At 37.3% G+C, this 20,586-nt stretch overlaps 2 protein-coding genes across 8 annotated transcripts; both read left to right on the top strand.

The window, feature by feature from the left end:
- Nucleotides 1-9,803, top strand: mtmr7a (myotubularin related protein 7a). Its single transcript, XM_046848670.1, has 14 exons — nucleotides 1-216; nucleotides 503-625; nucleotides 1,091-1,253; nucleotides 1,862-2,019; nucleotides 2,846-2,974; nucleotides 3,882-4,016; nucleotides 4,107-4,239; nucleotides 6,728-6,837; nucleotides 6,926-7,051; nucleotides 7,414-7,463; nucleotides 7,553-7,753; nucleotides 7,902-8,036; nucleotides 8,566-8,692; nucleotides 8,828-9,803. The coding sequence occupies exons 1-14, from the start codon at nucleotides 193-195 to the stop codon at nucleotides 9,107-9,109; spliced, it is 1,896 nt and encodes a 631-aa protein (XP_046704626.1). The 5' UTR covers nucleotides 1-192; the 3' UTR covers nucleotides 9,110-9,803.
- A 3,678-nt stretch (nucleotides 9,804-13,481) lies between these two features.
- Nucleotides 13,482-20,579, top strand: cnot7 (CCR4-NOT transcription complex, subunit 7). 7 transcript variants are annotated; one of them, XR_006925776.1, is made up of 8 exons: nucleotides 13,482-13,661; nucleotides 14,591-14,807; nucleotides 14,914-15,107; nucleotides 15,319-15,342; nucleotides 17,760-17,921; nucleotides 18,051-18,195; nucleotides 18,280-18,473; nucleotides 19,406-19,528. XR_006925776.1 is itself a non-coding variant. In XM_046848710.1 (8 exons), exons 2-8 carry the CDS (start codon nucleotides 14,691-14,693, stop codon nucleotides 19,535-19,537), a joined length of 885 nt encoding a protein of 294 aa, XP_046704666.1. In that variant the 5' UTR covers nucleotides 13,482-13,661; nucleotides 14,591-14,690; the 3' UTR covers nucleotides 19,538-20,579. The 7 variants fall into 7 exon arrangements, 6 of the variants coding, with proteins under 6 accessions (XP_046704666.1, XP_046704668.1, XP_046704667.1 ...); XM_046848710.1 differs by having other exon boundaries at nucleotides 18,363-18,473; nucleotides 19,406-20,579; XM_046848711.1 differs by lacking the exon at nucleotides 13,482-13,661 and adding an exon at nucleotides 13,669-14,176 and having other exon boundaries at nucleotides 18,363-18,473; nucleotides 19,406-20,579.
- Nucleotides 20,580-20,586: the final 7 nt, after the last annotated feature.

Genomic DNA, 20,586 nt, shown 5'->3' with positions numbered 1-20,586 from the left:
TCCTATTGACCGGGCAGCTTATGATCCCATCACATCACAATCACATCGGCTATTGTTATTCTGCGTAATCCGCCTCAGTGGTTCAAAAAATGTCGTAAAACCATACAGCAGAAAAAAATTATTTTTACTATGATGCTTACAGTCGCTAGAGGAAGCTGTTGATAAATGATTTATGGTGTTTGCGAGTGAAAGATGGAGCACATCAGACTGCCAAAGGTAAACAGCAAATAATAACTAGTACAATTACTGGACTATTTATTTCCTTTCACAAGGAAACATAGTGTAAATTACTAATGGGTTTGCTTTACAATTTGTTATGCAACTAAAGTTGTTTTATATATGAAATAAATTGATGTTTATTTGTTTCAGTGCGTAAATAAGCTAGTAGGTACATACACACTGTAGGCTAATGTGGTTGAACGTCATGTTAAATATCCAGATTTCTCAAAATATTTAATTATATATGTAATTTTTACTGAATTTGGGCTGTGCCATATTTCAGGTTGAAAAGGTCCAGCTAGTGGACAGAGGTTCCTCTTATACGGAAAGAGTTGGAACACTGTATTTAACAGCATTTCATACAGTGTTTGTAGATAATGAGGATGAGGATCACAGTGAACTATGGGTAAGTGTTTGATGACATCATTTGTTCTTTGTGTGTGTGTGTGTGCGCGTGTGTGTGTGTGTGTGTCTACACAAATATGCATATACATATGTACACACAAACACTATATGCAACATATAGGTAATTAGAATAGGTGTTTTCTGTCATGTAATTGTAATATGAAATTACAAATAATAGTCCTTGAGCAAAGACCCAACAACCAAACTATAAGCAGCCACCAATAAAGTTGTCAAAGCTTGCAAAGGATAATACTAGTTTTGGTGCATAACCATAAAATGTTTCTTTGCTCAATTTAATTCTTTATGTTAACCAAATGTATAAACAAAGTAAACGGACTGGCACGTTAGTCACAGGTGTCACAGGTGGTCTGGGACATAGCAATGCAGTGTTTTTGAGATCTTTGGTCATATAGGGTATGATCAACAAAACTATGAAAATGAAATATGTTCTGGTTTTTAATCTTAGGTGCTGCATAGTCTGGTGTGTAATATTAAAAAACAAAGTGCATCTGCATTGGGATACCCACTTCTCATTCAATGCAAGAACTTCCAACATTTTCAACTCATCATCCCACAAGAAAGTGACTGCAATGATGTTTTCATATCAATCTTGCGACTCTCCAGGGCAGGTAAACTGACATAAATCTTAGGTATGATCATTGTTGTTTGTTGCTTTTACTTTGGTGAGTTCATTGTGTCACAGTTCAGAGATAAAGATCTGAGGCACACAGGATCCAGCCAGAGAAAATCATTTATATAAAGAATTGAAGTAAATCAGTATACTTATGGTTAGAATTTTAGTCAGTATGTTGGAATCTAATATATTTAATTCGTAAAACTCAATATTGTAAAACCCACAGAGCTATACTAGTTTATGTGAGCTGTTAAATGCAAAAATAGAAGTGAAGACATTTGCATATAGTACAACATCTGTTCCTGGAGCTAATTAAACACAGTGTTAACTAACACCTTTTCTTTGCCATTTTTGTTTTAAACTGTCATCAGCTTTTCTCTTTCTTTTTCTGTAAAGTGTTTTCAGATATTTGCATATTCCAATATTTATGATATTTCTTCTGACTCTCACTTTTTATAAAAACAAACCCTGTTTTTATTTTTTATTTTTTTTTAAATAATCTAAAAGCTTCAGTTATATTCAGGATCTCTTTGCTTGTTGTTTTTCGATGATATGTACTGTATTACTTTGCTGTTACTTTTGTCATAATTTTGTGTCTTTCAGAGCAATATGAGGAGCTTTATTGTTTTTCTTTCAAGCCTAATTTCAACAAGGATGAGAGGGCTAAAAATTGGGACATTATAGACTTGAAGGAAGAATATAATCGAATGGGAGTGCCAAACAAACGATGGCATTTGACTTCTATCAACCGGGAATACAGGGTCAGTGTGTATCTGTTAACTGTTGCATTCTGATGTGTGTCTCCATGTCAGAACATGCGGTGTTGATATATTGTTTATATATATATATATATATATATATATATATATATATATATATATATATATATATATATAAATAGATATATAGATATATATATATATAAATAGATATATAGATATATAGATATATATACACACACACACACACACAATATTTCCAAACGTTTACAGACACCACGTAATAAGTATGGTATGTGCTTTCTGAGCATCGCATTCCACATTTAGTCCCAATTTTCTCATTTTCTCATTTAATTCTTTCCACTCTTCTGGGAAGATGTTCCACTGAATTTTGGAGTGTGCTTGTGGACATTTGTATTCATCAGCCACAAGAGTGTTAGTAAAGTCATGTACTGGTGTAGGTTGAGGAGGCCTGGGGTGCAGTCATTGTTCCAATTCATCCCAAAGGTGTTCAGTTGGGTTTGAGATCAGTGCTCTATAGCAGGCCACTCAAGATCTTCCTCTCCAGTGTTAACCATATCTTCATGGAGCTCGTTTTGTGCACAGGGGCATTGCCATGCTGGAACAGGTTTGGGTTTCGAGTTTAAGTGAATGCAAAAGTTTATTATGCCGCATTCAAAGACGTTCTATACATTTATGTGCCTCCAACTTTGAGGTAACATTTTGGAGAAGAACCACATATGGCAGGAAAGGTCAGGTGTCCCAGTAATTTTGTCCATATAATGTGTGTGTGTGTGTGTGTGTGTTTGTGTGTGTCTGTGCTCACTTATAAGGGAAACCTGTCATCTTTACCCTTTATTTTTTCCAGGTATGTGACACTTACCCAGCTGACCTGTTTGTGCCCAAATCTGCAACCATCCCGGTCATTATAGGAAGTTCCAAGTTTCGGAGCAGGGGCCGATTTCCTACGTTGTCATACTACTGCAAAGAAACTCAAGTGAGTTTGCAAACATTTTTTGCAGTTAACTTTAGCTCATTTTAATGACATCTGAAAATCTGACCCTTTGTTCCCTCAGCGTCTTGTGTCCTGATTGTTATTGGTCATCTGTCTTCTTATAGTAGTTCAACTGTAATAACTTTTTCAGACTTTGACACTGATATGCCTCCTTTACATTTTTACTCAGAGATCTTTTTAAATCTTTGGCTGCTATGTGTTTTTAAACTGTCCTAAATATTATAATGTATCATCTACAACTGTATCCAAAAATGTGTGTAATAGGTACTTAAAAGCAGGCTTAGTCTTTTTTGCAGTCTGTATGAGTTTACTTAATCGGTACAGGCTGTTTGTTTTTTTATTGAGGTTAAGTATTCTCTAAAGGCTTGTATTTGCTTTTGGTTGGATTAGTTCAAAGAGCAGTTAAAAATATGTGACCTCTACATCCAATGCAGGGTGATGTGACAGAAATGGCTCAGACATAGTATTAATTTGTTTCATATCTGTGTCCCCTGTGTGGACAGGGTCTAAAATAAATAATTCCAACATAGCTTTAGATTTGTATGTGGGGAAATGAAGGTCAGCTTCTCATGGAATAGGGGTCAAATTTATGGGGTTGATATTAGGGGCTTTGTGTATGAATTATTATCTGTGGCTGGTCTACTAGTGGTCATTTCTATTTTGCATCAAAAACAGCATATCACTTGTGCCCTGCAAAAATGTGTTTTCACTTTCTTGTGCCATCAGTGGAAAAGTACAGTTAGTGGGAAAATTATAGGGATGTACACCACAGTGTTTATTGCTTTTGACCCATTTGATTATGTAGACATAAACACCCAGTAGAGCTTTTTCTCATAATGTGGTTCATGCAATCAAGTCTTCATCATACTAAAACTGTTTCCCATGCCAGGCGGCCATATGTCGGAGCAGCCAGCCTCTGTCAGGCTTCAGTGCACGCTGCTTAGAAGACGAACAGATGCTAGAGGCCATCATGAAGTCCAACCCCAGTAGCCGGTTCATGTATGTTGTGGATACCAGACCCAAGGTGAGGTCTAATCTTTATTACAATGACAGACATTTAAAATTTTTCAAATGATTGCTTTATTGAGATTACATATCCCTGATGTGTTTTCAGCTAAATGCAATAGCAAACCGGGCTACAGGAAAGGGCTATGAAAACGAGGATAACTACACCAATATAAAGTTTCAGTTCCTTGGTATTGAGAATATCCATGTAATGAGGAGCAGTCAGCAGAAACTAATTGAAGGTACACATACTGTTGCTTCTGTATGCTACATTTAATCTGTAATTATTAATCATATAAATGACACACACGATACAGTGCCTGTGCTTTTTTTATATATATATTTTATATAGCTTTTTCATCTATCGTATTTTTGTGAATTGACTGCCAGATGATGTTCTAATGGTCCAGTTTATCTATCTGATGTAACACCATTTGTGAGGTAGTGTGGGTAATTTGCTAGCTACAGTACATAGCTGGGAATACATGGCTGAAGATCGTGGGAATATTCTAAAATCTGGTGCTTCATCTTGGAAAAAAGAAAATTTTAAACAATATCCATAACAAAAACAGGTGCAAGTTAATATGGTGATTTTCAAAGCATGATAAAATCTTATACAATTGTAATAACATGAACATTGGATATCGGCGCATGGCAGCATAGTCGTGCAGCAGGTAGCGTCGCTTCATCAGAGCTCCAGAGTTAGAAAATCAAACCCTGGGTCTTTGCAGATTTTCACATGCATTCAATGTGTTTCTTCTAGCTGTCCTGGAACCTAGATTAACTAAAGCTAAAATGTCCCTAGGTAGGAATGAGTATTTGAATGCATGTATGTTTTGAGATTAACTGGTGTCCCATTCTGGATGAATTCTCCTGCCATAATCCAGGACTCCTGGGATAGAGCCTAAATCACCCATGAACTTGTCCAGAATAAAGAGGTTCTTGCAGAATAATTAAATGATTTGGTAAATAAATTAATATTGGCACAAGAATGTTGACAAAATATGATTTTAAAATAAGAACATAGTTGTTTCATGTAAATTGTGAGACAACCTGGGCTGGTGTATCTAGCAGCTTACAGGTAAGAGAACGATGGGAAGCTGCTATATACATCTGCTGTAGATTTTCTTGTAATTATTACTCCATGTTGTGAGAGAGGAACACTGGACCACCAACTGGTCTTATTCACTCTGCTAAAGACCCTTGGCATTGAGAATACTTAGACTTCCCTGTAGGAGGGATTCATAGTAACGCTAGGGGGAATTTTTTAAGGAATGCTTGAATCCATCTGGCTTTCATTGCTTGACTATTTTTATTTGATCTTAACTTGACAATCGGGACCCTTTACCCCTATTGGGGGGGGCGTGAGAATGATTTGATTCACTGTTGTAAAAATAATAGTAGTCCGTGCTTTGATTTTGCCCTAGAAACATTAGGGAGTCCAGAGGGTGTATACCAGAGAATAGCTGTCCAACTGAGACAGCATGGCACCTTTAGCTCTGATTACATTAAAGCCAGTTGGAGCCTTACACACTAATTTTTCCCAGAATGCCAATTTTCCTAGAACACACATCTGCATTTGAATGAACCTGTTCACTTGAATCTAAGCTTGAAGCACTCTCTTTTCGAGGGAAGCCACTAGCTTTCTGTAGAACATTTCATGCTTGTTTTAGATGAACATATGATATGTATGTTGACTGAGCCATTACACACTAATGAACCTGTCACAAGGCTTTTATACCTTCTCCAAGAGAAAAGCTGGAACAATGTAGTATTTTAGTAAGTAAAGCACATACAGTATAAATACACACTTTTGGACTGCATAATCATATTATGTTCATGTTAATCGTAAGTTTAAGTGATGTCAGAGTAATTTCAAAACAAAGATATGTTTTATTCATTACACACTAAACAATGCTAAATAATGCCATTTGTTGATCAATTTGACTTATATAAAGTGTACGGACAAAAGTTTGGGAACACCTGACCTTAAGATTCACATGTGCTTTTTGAACATCTCATTCCACATTTAGTCGCCATTTGCTTTTATAATAACCTCCACTCTTCTAGGAAATGTTCCATTAGGTTTTGGGAGTGTGGAAGTGAAGATTTGTGCTCGTAAGTAAAGTCAGGTACTGGTGTAGGGTGAGGAGGCCTGGGGTGCAGTCAGCATCCCAGTCAATTCTAAAGATGTTCAGTGGGGTTGAGCTCAGCGTTCTACACCAGCTCACTCATGATCTTTCACTCCAAACCATATAAACCATATCTTCATGGAGCTTGGTTTGTGTACCGGAGTATTGCCACCTGTTTGTCCTAGTTCAAGCGATGGAAAAATTGAATGCTACTGCATCGATGACATCCTATACAGTTGTGTGCCTTCAACGTTGTGGTAATTGTTTGGGAAAGAACTATACCTGGGAAAGTCAAGTGTCCCCATACTTTTGTTGCTATAGTTTATTATAATATTTATATTAGTTATATTTTTTATATACAATGTTATAATTATTCTAAATGATCCAAGGCAAATGTTTCAACACATTACATTAATAGTGCATATTTTAGTTGCTTATCTGAACTAAATTTGAAGTTGTCATTTTTTATGTGTTTTCTGGTTTTTATCATCCAGAGACCCTATGAACCATGGCTATTTGTTTTCCTATACTGTGTGCTGTCGGGGTATATTTATTTGTTCCCATGGGTTTAGTTTATTAACAGTTTCTCATTCCACAGTGTCTGATCTTTCTTCCTCATCCATGGGGGAATTCCTATCTGGCCTGGAGAATTCAGACTGGTTAAAACATATTCGATCAATATTGGAAGCTGGAATCTTTGTTGCCAGGGTAAGATCCAGGACTGATTTTTGAGTAAAGCACACTTGTAAGCACTATTTTAGAGTCTCCAGTGCTGATTGATTGAGTGTGTGTGCAGGCTGTGGTTGAAGAAGGCATCAGCGTCTTGATCCACTGCTCTGATGGTTGGGATCGCACATCTCAAGTGTGCTCCATAGCCAGTGTACTTCTTGACCCGTACTACAGGACTCTTAAGGGATTCATGGTAAATTATATGTGTGTTTGTTAATAATAATAATCTTGCTGTATATAAATATACATATCTCATGGTGATATACTTTAAATGCAAGTCTGAAGTGTTATAAGTAAATTTTATGCCAATAGGCCTTTATTATTGTCTGGTCAAGACTCTCAATCTCTCCTGGAGAGCAGACCTAGCCAGGAAGAGCAAGGCCTAGTTTTATAGAATCTTAATGAGAAAAGTGAGTGAGGATGAAAATGTCCTGCAGCATGGATTAGCTCTGTCTTGGTAATCACATTTCTGAAGAGAATTTCATTTCCTGTTGTGCATGATGGAATAAGTAAATCCTGATATCTTTGTTTTATGCCTGAATGTTTTATGCATAGGTGCTAATCGAAAAAGACTGGGTTTCATTCGGACACAAGTTTTCTCATAGGTAAGATGATTTATACCCATAGTTTTGTACATATTTATTCAAGATTCTGATAGAAGCTGTTCTGTATATTTTTATTTTACTATATTTAGGTACAGCCACCTAAACGGAGACCCCAAAGAAGTGTCGCCTGTTATTGACCAGTTCTTAGAGTGTGTGTGGCAGCTCATGGAGCAGTTTCCCTGTGCCTTCGAATACAACGAGAGATTCCTTATCAGCATCCAGAGTCACATTAATTCATGTCACTATGGCAACTTCATTTGCAACAGCGAGATGGAGAGGAAATGTCTATGGTAAAAATAAATTTTTATAGTATCATATTAAGATACATATTGTCACGTGCATTGTGCAGTACATACTATTCAAATATAGTGGTATGCTTCCATGCATTATGTGCTTATTGTTCCTTACTGTTCAATTACATTTTCTTTTTGTCTGAAGCATTAGAGAGAAGTCTCACTCCATCTGGCCTCATTTGTGGAGAAATAAAGTGGACTATGTGAACCCTCTTTTCAGAAAAGACCACAGTCAGACCCAAGGAGTTCTACATCCCATTACCACCCCCTACTGCTTCAAGTGTGTTACAGCACATTAATAAATCCGGTTTTGAGTCAATAGTTACTTATTCTCACTGGGATCGTTGTATACTTGCTAATAAAAAATCGTTTTAAAAAATATTGTAAGAAGACAAGAATTGTAAGTTTATATATCAGTGTTAAGTTAACCTAAGGTATTTGACTTTTCAACTACTGTAATCTATTAGTCATAAACAATTATTGTTGTTATGATATTAATGTTCAGCTTACTAAACTAACTATTGATCCCAGACTCTCTTTCCATATATATATATATATATATATATATATATATATATATATATATATATATATATATATATATATTTCCATGTATAAGCATGATGTATCATTATATGTTCAAAATGATGATTTTAGCTTGTCTATATTCTTTCCTATATTTTCCTTCACAGTACATACAATATTGTGGTGTTTGTGTTGGTGGTTGGTGTTTTTTAATAGGAATGTGCTACAATACAAATATGCACTGTATCAGCGGTGCCGTCTTGTGCTTTTTATTTGTGGATCAGATTCTGGAGGGGTTTATACAATCAGTTTGACCGAGGATTGCACCCCCGTCAGTCTGCTCTCGAGAGTCTAGTGGCTGCGAAAGAGGAAACACAACATCTAGAAAAAGATCTGGCCATTTGTGAACAGGTAGGGCATCATGGGCTCACAGACTTAGTTTCTTTGTTGTCTTAGACAACTTTAAAAACTATGATGGCTGGTATGATGTGCAGATTTATTTCTAATGTGCATAATGAAATTGCAGTGATTTTTTGTGCTTTGCAGAAACTGGCTACATTGGCTAAGAAGCCACTGAAAGGCCTCTGTGTGAAGAAGCATGTGCCAGTGTACATCAGCCTAGCCAACATACCTCAGGACTACAATGGAGGATATTCTGGCAGTGATCCTAAAGTTCTCAGCCTGTATGGCGTCACACCAAAAAGTTCAGAGTGGGAGTCAGGAGGGGCTCATTTCAAGTGCCACTCCTCAAGCAATGGTAATGCATTTTCAAATAAAGATGGAATTATGAATGCTGACTCAGACAATAATGCCTTCAATGCTGCCTAAATTTGAGGCAAGAAAAAAATTAAAAGCCATATATAGAGATTGTATCTAACTATACAAAGAATGTGTGGAATTCCTGTATGCATTTGACTTTAGTTGTTCACTCAGAACTCATTAAATCCTGCATTTCTGTCAGTGTAATATTTCTGTCAGAGTTGATATGTGTTACATGTTGGTTTTACATTTGCATGAAGTTATGTGCAGTACAAACATGCATGGTGCAAAATGCCTCTTAATGCTAGTATATTTATTTATACTAAGACCTGAAAGTCACACAAGATACTGAGCAAGCAAACATTTTCTCTGAGGAACAAATTTGTAATTTCCTTATTTAGATTCAGCTATGTTATATCTAATCTATCTAGTAAATAACTTATTTTGTTCAAAATATAGGTCACTATGTTTACAAAAAGGGTCTAACATACTATCCAAAATCTCTGGGGAAATAAAAAAAAACCAACTCTGGACCAAAGCAAGTTGTTTTGTTAGTCATCAGTGCTCGTTTTATTAACTGCATGAATATCACTACAAATTGGTTTATTTATTATGTTGAATGTTTGAAGGTGGTGTTATGCTGAATACATGAATGCTTAAATTATACAGTAATAGTTTTGAAAGGACTTTCTCAGTGTAAGAGTTCACATTTATTACAATGTTATTCAACTCTAAATAAACATATTCAACTCTTTGTTCTGTATGATGCTAATCTTGAAAACTGATTTTGGCTTTGATATACAGGAAAGGTTTAGTCTAAATAACAAAAAATATATTTATATTGAAGTATTTGTGAAGTGTCTAGTGTACGGCTGAAATGATTCCACGAGTAACCCGAATAATTTGAATAAAAACAAAATGATCGAGGCACATTATTTGCCTCGATGCTTTATTTAGTCTATTTTACTACACACAGAGCAGTGTTTCACCGCGGACCATTATTACTGACGCACCACCCACTAAACTCTGGAGCGATCTGGACAGGTAACGCGCGCTGCAGAATAAAAAAAATATAGGAATGGGGAAAAAGCAGCGAGGGGCGAGGAGAAGATTCATATGAAAGCCCGTTTCCGCCATATGAAAAAATTAAGTTTCCCTTGTTTCAACTCGCAATTCCGACTTTTTTATCCAATCGGGCGGAGTCACCTCTTCTGTAGTGCCAGAAAGCTTTACACATTAAAAATTAAATAGGTTACAATCAATAGAACCGCATGGTATCAAACTAAGCCTCTGATCCCTGGAAAGAACTCTGTCAAACAATCAGCTCTGGAGGAGACAGAACAGGACCGATGAAGCAGAGGAGGCCTCGTTCATACACCAACAGCATCAATTTTCAGGCACCATAAATGTTGTTTACGAGAAATAAAGTGGCACATAAAGAAAAATGAAAAAAAAAAAAAGAAAAAACTGTACAGTGCATTTAAAACAATTTTGAGTAATCTGAAATTTATTTTTTAATTATTTAGATATTTATAGAACCTGAATTCGGAAATGTTGGGATGTTTTTTACATTTGAATATAATAAAAAATAAAAGACTTTCAAATTACATGAGGCAATATTTAATTCACAATAAATCATAGAGAGCATAAATGTTTCAATTGAGAAATGTTACACTTTTATGCACAAAATGAGCTAATTTCAAATTTGATACATGCTACAGGTCTCATAAAAGTTGGCACGGGGACATGTTTACCATGGTGTAGCAACTTCTTTTTTTTTTCTTCAGAACAGTTTGAAGATGTGTGGGCAATGAGGTTTCTGGAGATTTACTGTTAGAATTTGGTCTCATTCTTGCCTGATATAGGTTTCCAGATGCTGAAGAGTTTGTGGTCATCTTTGGCGTATTTTCCCTTGAATGATGCACCAAATGTTCTCTATAGGTAAAAGATCTAGACTGCAGACAGGCCAATTCAGCACCCGGACTCATCAACTACGAAGCCATGCTGTTGTAATAGCTGCAATATGTGGTTTTGCATTTTTCTGCTGAAATACACAAGGCTTTCCCTGAAATAAACATCGTCTGGAGGAAAGCATATGTTGCTCTAAAAACTTTATATACCTTTCAGCATTTAAAGTGCTTTCCAAAACATGCAAGCTGCCCATACCATATGCACTTATGCACACCCATACCATCAGAGATGCTGGCTTTTGAACCGAATGCTGATATCACGCTGGAAGTTCTCCCTCCTCTTTAGCCCGGAGGACATGGCATTTGTGATTTCCAACAAGAATGTACACAAGCAAATAGAACACTTTTCCACTTTATAACAGTCCATTTTAAATGAGCCTTGGCCCACAGGACACAATGGCACTTCTGGACCATGTTCACATCTGGCTTCCTTTTTGCATGATAGAGCTTTAGTTGGCATCTGCAGATGGCATGGTGGATTGTGTATACCGACAGTGGTTTCTGGAAGTATACCTTGGCCCATTTAGTAATGTTAATGACAAAATCATTCCGCGAACAAAGGTCTTAGGCCTTGTTCCTTTCGCACCAGGATTTCTCACCTCTAAGACTTCCCTTTTATAGCTAATCATGTTACAGACCTGATGTCAATTAACTCGATTAGTTGCTAGATGTTCTTCCAGCTGAATATTTTCCAAATTTTGGGCATTTTCAGCCATTTGTTGCCCCCGTGACAACTTTTTTGAGATCTGTAGCAGGTATCAAATTTGAAATGAGCTCATCTTGTGCATAAAACTGTAAAATTTCTCAGTTTAAACATTTATGTCCTATTGTGAATCAAATATTGGCTCATGTGATTTGAAAGTCTTTTAGTTTCATTTTGTATTTGCATTTTAGATTAGATTAGATTCAACTTTATTGTCATTGTGCAAGGTACATGTGCAGTTACCATCTAACCAGAGGTGCTTACTGTAAGATAAATAGGGTATGAGGTCATATGTACAGGTGTGAGAGTGAATAATGTACAGTAGGTAATAATATATGGTATATATAGTAATATACAGTATACTGTGCAAACATTATGCATAGACATATCAGAAGATCTTTTTCTTCTTTCGGCTTCTCCCACTAGGGGTCCTCACAGCGGATCATCCGTCTCTATACTCCTCTGTCCTCCACATCTGCCTTTTTCAAACCAACTACCTGCATGTCTTCCCTAACCACATCTATAAACCTCCTCTTTTGTCTTCCTTATTTCCTCCCTCCTGGCAGCTCCATTCTCAGCATTCTCCTTCTACCACTTCATCTAACTCACTCCAGAATTTTTTCTTCTGCTCCATCTCACAACCTACTTGTACTGGCATATAGGCACTGATGACATTTATCATCACCCATTTAACTTCTAGCTTCTTGTTATACAACCTATCAGTAACTCTCTTCACCTCCACTACACTTTTACAGTACTTTTGCTTCAGGATCACCCCTACACCATTTCTCTTTCCATCCACACCATGATAGAACAGTTTAAACCCCCCTCCAATGTTCCTGGCCTTACTCCCTTTCCACTTAGTCTCCTAAACACACAACATATTTACCTTTCTCCTCTCTATGATATAATTTAACCCTTTCCCTTTACCAGTCATTGTACCAACATTTTAAGTACCAACCCTACACTTTTCCTTTTCCCGCTTTCTCTGTAGACGTCTTCCTCCTCTCCTTCTCCTCCTTTGGCCAAAGGTAGCCCAATTTCCACCCGTACCCTGTTGGCTGACAATGCCTGTGTCGTTGGTATCCCGGTGACATGGTGTAATATATAATTTTTGTTCATTGTGCATTTTAAATAGATTTACTGTTTTCACAACTTTCTTGTTGGAAGAGTCACAACTGTATGTGAAGGTTTAAGTAGAAAAAATAACAAGCTTGCTTTTATCACATTTACACTTGCATATAAAATATTTATCCAAAAACTAAATTTGACTGATCAAGTTCTTTCTCATAATAGGTAAACCCAAAATAACATTTTCACTTTTCAAGGAAAGATCAGGTATCATAACACAAAACAAGTCCAAAATGTTCTTCAGAGGTATCTGGAAAGGCTACAGTAGTTCACAATGCCAAAGTAAAGGAAACTAATATTCAGGTTGGGGACCACAGAAGGAGCACCAGAAATAAATCTCAGTCTAGCACATTTTAACAATGAACATTCTTCTGAGGAAGAAACCTTGAGAAGAACCACACTCAGAAATCTGGTCACACTGAAAGACTATTCGTTACAGTTCTGTCAGAAAGAACTGTTCATGGCAGCTGTATTACTGAGCCGTTTTTGCAGACTGTTTATTAAAAATGTTTCGTCGGATAGACATATTCTATTTATTTATTATTTACAAAGCCATATTTGGAGGCAGAGCCCACACTCTGTCCCAATCTGGATTTATTCAGCTTCGCTCGCAGCGTGATGACGTAAGCGACCCCAATGCGTGCGCGTCGGGTTGTAATGGAGTTTGAGGGGGTGGCGGCTGCTGCTTGTTTATGTCGGCGATAGACAAAATAAAAACTATATAACAGTTAGAGTTTACGACCCCAGTCCCGTGTAGACAAAGACAACAACGTGTTACTGAAGCAGTACATTTTAGGTGTACCTTAACTGATCAGAGGTAAGTCCTGAGAATAAGTGAACGTGTCCAAAACTAGCAGAACAAAGTTATGTGGCTAAGCAGCTAGCGGTGTAGTTAGCGATTGCTAGCATATACACAGCTCGCTAGACGTTAGCTAACACCAATCACAGATGTTCCTGATGCACGTTTTGGAGTTGCTGTTGTCAAAGCCCAGACGAATACGAATTTTGGTGTGTTTTAATAGAAACTTCGTTGTACTGAGTTAGAGTTGCCTGCTCCAGGACTGGACGTTGTTGCTTCATTTCCCCCACGTTTTCCCGACTAGCTTGTTTAGCTGCGATGCAGTTATTTGTAGCGTAACTCAACCCAAGGGACATATTTTGACACGGCTTGATGTTGTATATTATACAAAATAAAAATACTGAATTTGTAAAAGTCAAGATGAAGCATCGATAGTGCATACTGTCTGCTAGTTGAGTAAATACACTCTTGCAGAATCATTGGACTTATCCAGGCACCTGATCATCTTTCTGCCTCTTCTCCCCCCCAAAAAGGTGACCTTAGAATAAAACTATACACATTTATATCTATAAGCTTATTCACGTGTATCTCATATCTTTATATCTAAAAGCTTATTCTTGTATAAACGTGATCGGTAACTGCACATTTATTGAATAAACCTGCCAGGCAGACAGCTGAGTAAATCAGTAATCAGCAACTCTTCCAAGACATTACATGTGTAGGTGTAGTATGGTTGTTTTGGATTGTGTTTGCTGCATGTGGTAGCAGCTATAATATGATTTATGATATATGAATATGATTGTGACACCAGATTAGGATGTACTTACTGGACAGTATGGCGTTATTATTTCCCCAGTATACATGCATTGTTGTTAAGTTTGTTTCAAAACACTAACATATTGTCTGTCAGGTCTAATAATGATCTTACACCTGTGTTTTTCCCCCAGGTCAAAACGAAGAATAGGATTTAATTTACAAAACTGTTCCTGCGGGAGGTTTATTTTTTTATTGTTTTGTTTTTGATGCCTTCCTTCTGAAAGTGGCACTATGCCCGCAGCCACTGTGGATCATAGCCAAAAAATATGTGAAGTTTGGGCTAGTAACCTGGATGAAGAGCTGAAAAGGATTCGCCAGGTGATCCGAAAATACAATTACATCGCGATGGTAAGGCTTTTTTGCGTTCATGGATTATTAACAAAAAAAAACCAAAAAAAAACCCAGGCCTAATGCAGATCTGTAATGTAATCTTCCTTTTGTTGTCACTTTATAGGACACTGAGTTTCCAGGTGTAGTTGCTAGACCAATTGGAGAGTTCAGAAGTAATGCAGACTATCAGTATCAGCTCTTGCGGTGTAATGTTGATTTGTTGAAGATTATCCAGCTTGGCCTTACCTTCATGAATGAACAGGGTGAATATCCACCAGGAACTTCAACATGGCAGTTCAACTTCAGATTTAACCTCACGTAAGAATGGTTGGGTCATATCTTTAACTCTTTCTCACTCATACTAATATGAATCCATGTGGCAACTTTTGTCAACAGAAAAATCATCAAACACAAAGGAATACATTTCAGTGGCAGCAATACATGCCCACATTATACAGTGTATGCTTTGGATCATGAGCAGTTCCTTTCCATTTTCCAAAATCCTCTCTTTATTGTTGTTTGGCTACAGGTTGATCTACATTATCTCACAAAAGTGAGTACACCCCTCACACTTCAGCAAACATTTTAGTATATCTTTTCAAATGACAATACTATAGCAATGTAATTTGAATATATTTTTAGAGTAGCTGGCTCACAAGAAAGTCCACAAACAGTTTACTGAAGACAGCCTGTTCAAGAGCATAAATAACCGGAACCATGTCCTGTGGTCTGATGAGACTAAAATAACCTTGTTTGGCTCAGATGGTATTCAGCATGTGTGGCAACGCCCTGGTGAGGAGAACCAAGAAAATTGTCTTACCTACAGTCAAGCCTAATGTGGTAGCATCATGGTCTGGGGCTGCATGAGTGCTGCTGGTACTGTGGTGCTGTGGTTCATTGAGGGAAACATGGATTCCAACATGTACTGTGACATTCTAAACATGATTCCCTCCTTTCAGAAACGGGGCCGAACGGCAGTTTTCAAACATAATAACGACCCCAAACACACCGCCAAGATAACAACTGCCTTGCTGAGGAAGCTGAAGGTGATTGAGTGACCAAGTATGTCTCCAGACCTGAACCCTATTGAGCACCTGGGGGGGCATCCTCAAGCAGAAGGTGGAGAAGTGCCTTGTGTCTAACATCCAGCAGCTCCATGATGTCATTATGGTGGTGTGGAAGAGGATCCTAGTAACCTGTGCAGCTATGGTGAATTCCATGCCTAGGAGGTTCAAGCAGTGCTAGATAACAACAGTGCTCACACAAAATATTAAAACTTTGGACTCAGTTTTGACATGTTGACTAAGGGTGTATTTACTTGCCAGCTATTTAGACAATAATGGCTGTATGTTGAGCTATATTTAGAGGACAGTGAATCTGTACTGCTATACAAGCTGCATATTGACTACTCTGAGATATATCCAAGTTAAATTTTTGTAGTATTGTCCCTTGAGAACATATAATAAAATGGTTGCTGAAATGTAATGGGTGTACTTACTTTTGAGACACTGTATATGTCCTCTATTTTAAGGATGATGTTCCTGAAGTGTGTAGGCCCACCCTTTGATATATACACCAATCAGCCACAACATTAAAACCACTGGTGGTGAATGGTACCTGTCAAGATGTAAGATATATATTAGACAGCAAGTTTGGCAGGTTAATATGCTAGATGCAGGAAAAATAACCAAGCGTAGAGCCAAGAGTGACTTTAAAAAAGACCAAATTGTGAAAAATAGATGACTGGTCAGTGCATCTTCAAAACAGCTCGTAGGGTGTTCTAGGTATGCAGTGGTTAGTACTTACCAAAAGTGGTACAAGGCAGGACAACTGGTGACATGGTCATTGGCCTCCAAGACTCACTAATGCTTCTTGGTTAGTGTTCATCTGATCTGATCCCATTTGCTAAAAAAGATAATGTTGGCTTTGATAGAAAGATGTCAGAAGCAATCTAAATTGCAGCTTGCACTGTATGGGGTTCCGTAGCTACAGAGTGGGCAGAATTCCCATGCTGACCCCTGTCCATTTCTGAACGCATTTGCAGTGGGCAACAGAATTGGAATCAATTGAAGAAGGTGGTCTGATCTGTTGTATCAGATTTTTTTTCCATCACATCGACAGTCGGATCCATGATGATTTCTACTTGAGAAAGAGATCGCAACAGGGTGCACTGAGAAAAAGGGAAGCTGGTAGTAATTCTCTAGGCAATAATCTGCATGGTTCCTGGCATTCATGTGGATGTTATTTTGACTTTTACCAATTACCTAAACACTGTTGCAGATGAGGTACACCCCTCAATAGCTGCTGTATTCCCAGTAAGAGGTAGTGGCCTCTGTCAAAAGGCTAATGTTTAAAAATTGTTCGGAAATGGTTTGAGGAACATGACTTGGGCTCTAAATTCCTCAGGTCTCAGTCCATTCGAGCATCTATGGGATGTGCTGACTGAAGTCTGACTGAAGGACTTAAAGGATCTGCTGCTAAAGTCTTGTTGCTAGATAACAGAGCACACCCTATGAGGTCCTGTGGAGTCCATGCCTTGATGGGTCTGAGCTGTTTTGGCAGCACAAGGGGACCTGCACTATATTAGGCAGGTGATTTCAATGTTATGGCTGGTCTGTGTATAGCATAAATATGTTATTCCAACATGCTGTCAGAAATTTTTTATTAAATTTTATTCAAAATGTATATAAATATTTATTCCTACTCATTGTTGATAAACATGACAATATATAAAAAACTCTCACCTGGAAATTATATAATTATACAGATTAAGAGGTGTTTGTCTACAGAAGACAGTATATTTGGTGTCTCAGGTTGTGCAATGTTTAACCATTCAGATTAAAGGAGTGCAGAGAGCTCTATTCTAGTATCCTGTTTATATTTCAGGGAACCATGGAATGGAAAATGAACAATTCTGATTGCTTGCGCTTAAGTGTGCCGTATGAAAATTGCATTAATTCTGTGTTTCAGGGAAGATATGTATGCACAAGATTCGATTGAGCTATTGACAACATCAGGTATCCAGTTCAAAAAGCATGAAGAAGAAGGCATTGAAACACTGTATTTTGCAGAGCTCCTCATGACTTCGGGTGTGGTTCTCTGTGACGGAGTCAAGTGGCTGTCGTTTCATAGGTAATTTGATTATTTGTTTCAATATCGAATCGGTGATTCTATACATGTATTTTTTTTCTACCTGCAAGATATTACCAATGTTTTATAGCTGACTATCCAATTATTGTTAATTTCTGTGTTTCTGTTTAGTGGCTACGACTTTGGGTACTTGATCAAAATCCTCTCCAACTCTAAGCTGCCAGAGGAAGAAGTCGACTTCTTTGAGATTCTTCGTTTATTTTTCCCCATTATCTATGATGTGAAATACCTCATGAAGAGCTGTAAAAATCTGAAGGCATGCACACTCTTTGTATTTGAAATGTGCTGATATATTTCTAAAATGTACTTTTGGGAAAAAAGTCATTGAATTTGTATCCAGATGTTAAGGATTGCCAGGGCTAATAGACCGTTTTCTGCATCACCTGAAAGCACTTTGCTAAGTGATGGCTGTGTGATGTTCAGGGTGGCCTGCAGGAGGTAGCTGAGCAGCTGGAACTGGAGAGGATTGGGCCTCAGCATCAGGCAGGCTCAGATTCTCTCCTCACAGGAATGGCATTCTTTAAGATGAGAGAGGTGGGTCTGACATTCTAGTCTGTATGCAGGAATACTTTCTAAATTATGCAGCAACACCACTATGGTACATAAGCAGTATTAAAAGACAACCTGAAATTTCACTAATCAACTGTCACAGAACCTAGTACAGTAATCCCCTGCTTTACCACGGATTCGAATATCGTGCCCCCGGCTTATCGGGAATTGCATTTACCACATACCTAATTTGTTTAACTGGTTTCCCAGTCTCTCGCGGAATGCCCAATAGACCAAAAAACTTACAGGGAATTGTTTTTATGGAGTTTTATGGAATGAAATTAAATATACTAATAAAAATATAATTTTAAATGATAAAATTAAGTAAAATGTTAGTACAGTACTGTATACATAAAATAGCATTTTTTGAAACGTAACCGTCGTGATTAACGGGGGATTACTGTACTGTGTTTCAGTAGATTAATGTTAACCATCAGTCAACCATGTTAGGCTTTGCATTTGACCTGTCAGCATGTAAATTAATGATATAAGAACAGCTTAGATGTTCTAATAATGGTAATGGGCATAACATTTCCACCAGTTTTCTGGTAATATCTATTGATCTGTTCTTCATTGGTAAATATATGATTGTATATAGGGGCATAATAGTCATCAGCTAAGCTTTACTTTTTTATGTCATTTAATTTCATGTTACTCAGCAGCTGCTGCTGTTTTTTTATAAACATTTAGAAATTAGTGTGTGTGTATGTGTGTATGTGTGTGTGTGAGATATATATATATATTACACCATATTATATGTTATATAGTATAAACATATATATATATATATATATATATATATATATGTTTATACCATTGCTAAATTAAGTTAGAATAAAGCCAATGCTAGTGTTATATTTAGTGTGCTTGCCAAAGCAGGTTTAATTATTATACAACGATGTTTCCTTTCATTACAGATGTTTTTTGAGGATCATATAGATGATGCTAAATACTGCGGTCATTTGTACGGACTGGGCTCCGGTTCAACCTACGTCCAGAATGGCACCGGCAACGCCTATGAAGAGGAGGCCAACAAGCAGCAATCATGACACAACAAGAACCAGCTTACTATAAAGAACTCCACCTGCAGGGCTTAAAACATGGGTTTTTTTAGTTTTTCATGAGACGTTCAATAGGAATTTGCACTTTAAAAGCTCTAACGAGACTCTTGGTTTTAGATGAAAGCTAAAAAACTTCCTCCACTTTGTTGCCTTCTTTACGTTTATCTTTTGTCACAACACATTCCTCTTTTATCATAAGAGACAAGGAAAAAAAAATATGGGTGTTTTATTTTTCCCCTGCAAATAATCAGCCGTAAGCTACATTTTATGTTTTTTCTTTTTATCATTAATTTATTGCATTTGTTCACATGCTTTAAGTAGCACACAGACTATTTCAACAGTATGCCAGTTACCTACAAGTACAGTTCCCTGATCCAAGGAGTACCATGTTGATATCTCACAACCTGCAGTAGCTTGAGACAGATGGAGCGAGAGACAGTCACACACCGGAAGATCCTGGCACTTAATGGCACGAGTCAGAGCCTTGCACTGATTTTACCTTTATGTTGGGCTAACACAGGTTTTACCACAAAATACGAGTGTGATGCATAACTGCCACTATTTAATTGAACTGAGGTCACCTCTAATGTATCAGGACTGTCTTCATTTCATTTTAAAAAGTGACAAAAGGTTTTGTAGTATTTTAGTATAAAATCGAAGCCTTTTATTCATTGTGCTTCTTAAAAGAAAATCTTAACCAACTCAAGTACTCTGTGTCAGTGGAATTAGATTTACCTGTAGCACTGGTTTTTCATTCATGCATGTTTTGTGCTGTTTGGGTTTTGTTTTGTGTTTACAACTCTGTTGTAGATCAGCTGCATGTACTGATAGTGTTTGAATAAATGCTGTGTTGAGTCACGGTCTGAGCTTTTACGGATGTGGGAACTGCATGGACACAGCTTTTCTTCTGTTGAATGTCACCAGGCCAATTTTCTTCACCAGTGTGTAGAATGTCCATGTTAAGAATATGCAATAACAAAGGTGACTGTTTTTAGAGCTTTTGTAAATAAAGGCCTCAGATTTTCTATCATCTGCAG

The sequence above is a fragment of the Silurus meridionalis genome, chromosome 5, assembly GCF_014805685.1.
Source record: "Silurus meridionalis isolate SWU-2019-XX chromosome 5, ASM1480568v1, whole genome shotgun sequence".
NCBI classification, from domain to species: Eukaryota; Metazoa; Chordata; class Actinopteri; order Siluriformes; family Siluridae; genus Silurus; species Silurus meridionalis.
The sequence above is the reverse complement of the archived record's forward strand: the minus strand, read 5'-3'. Positions and strand labels throughout refer to the sequence as shown.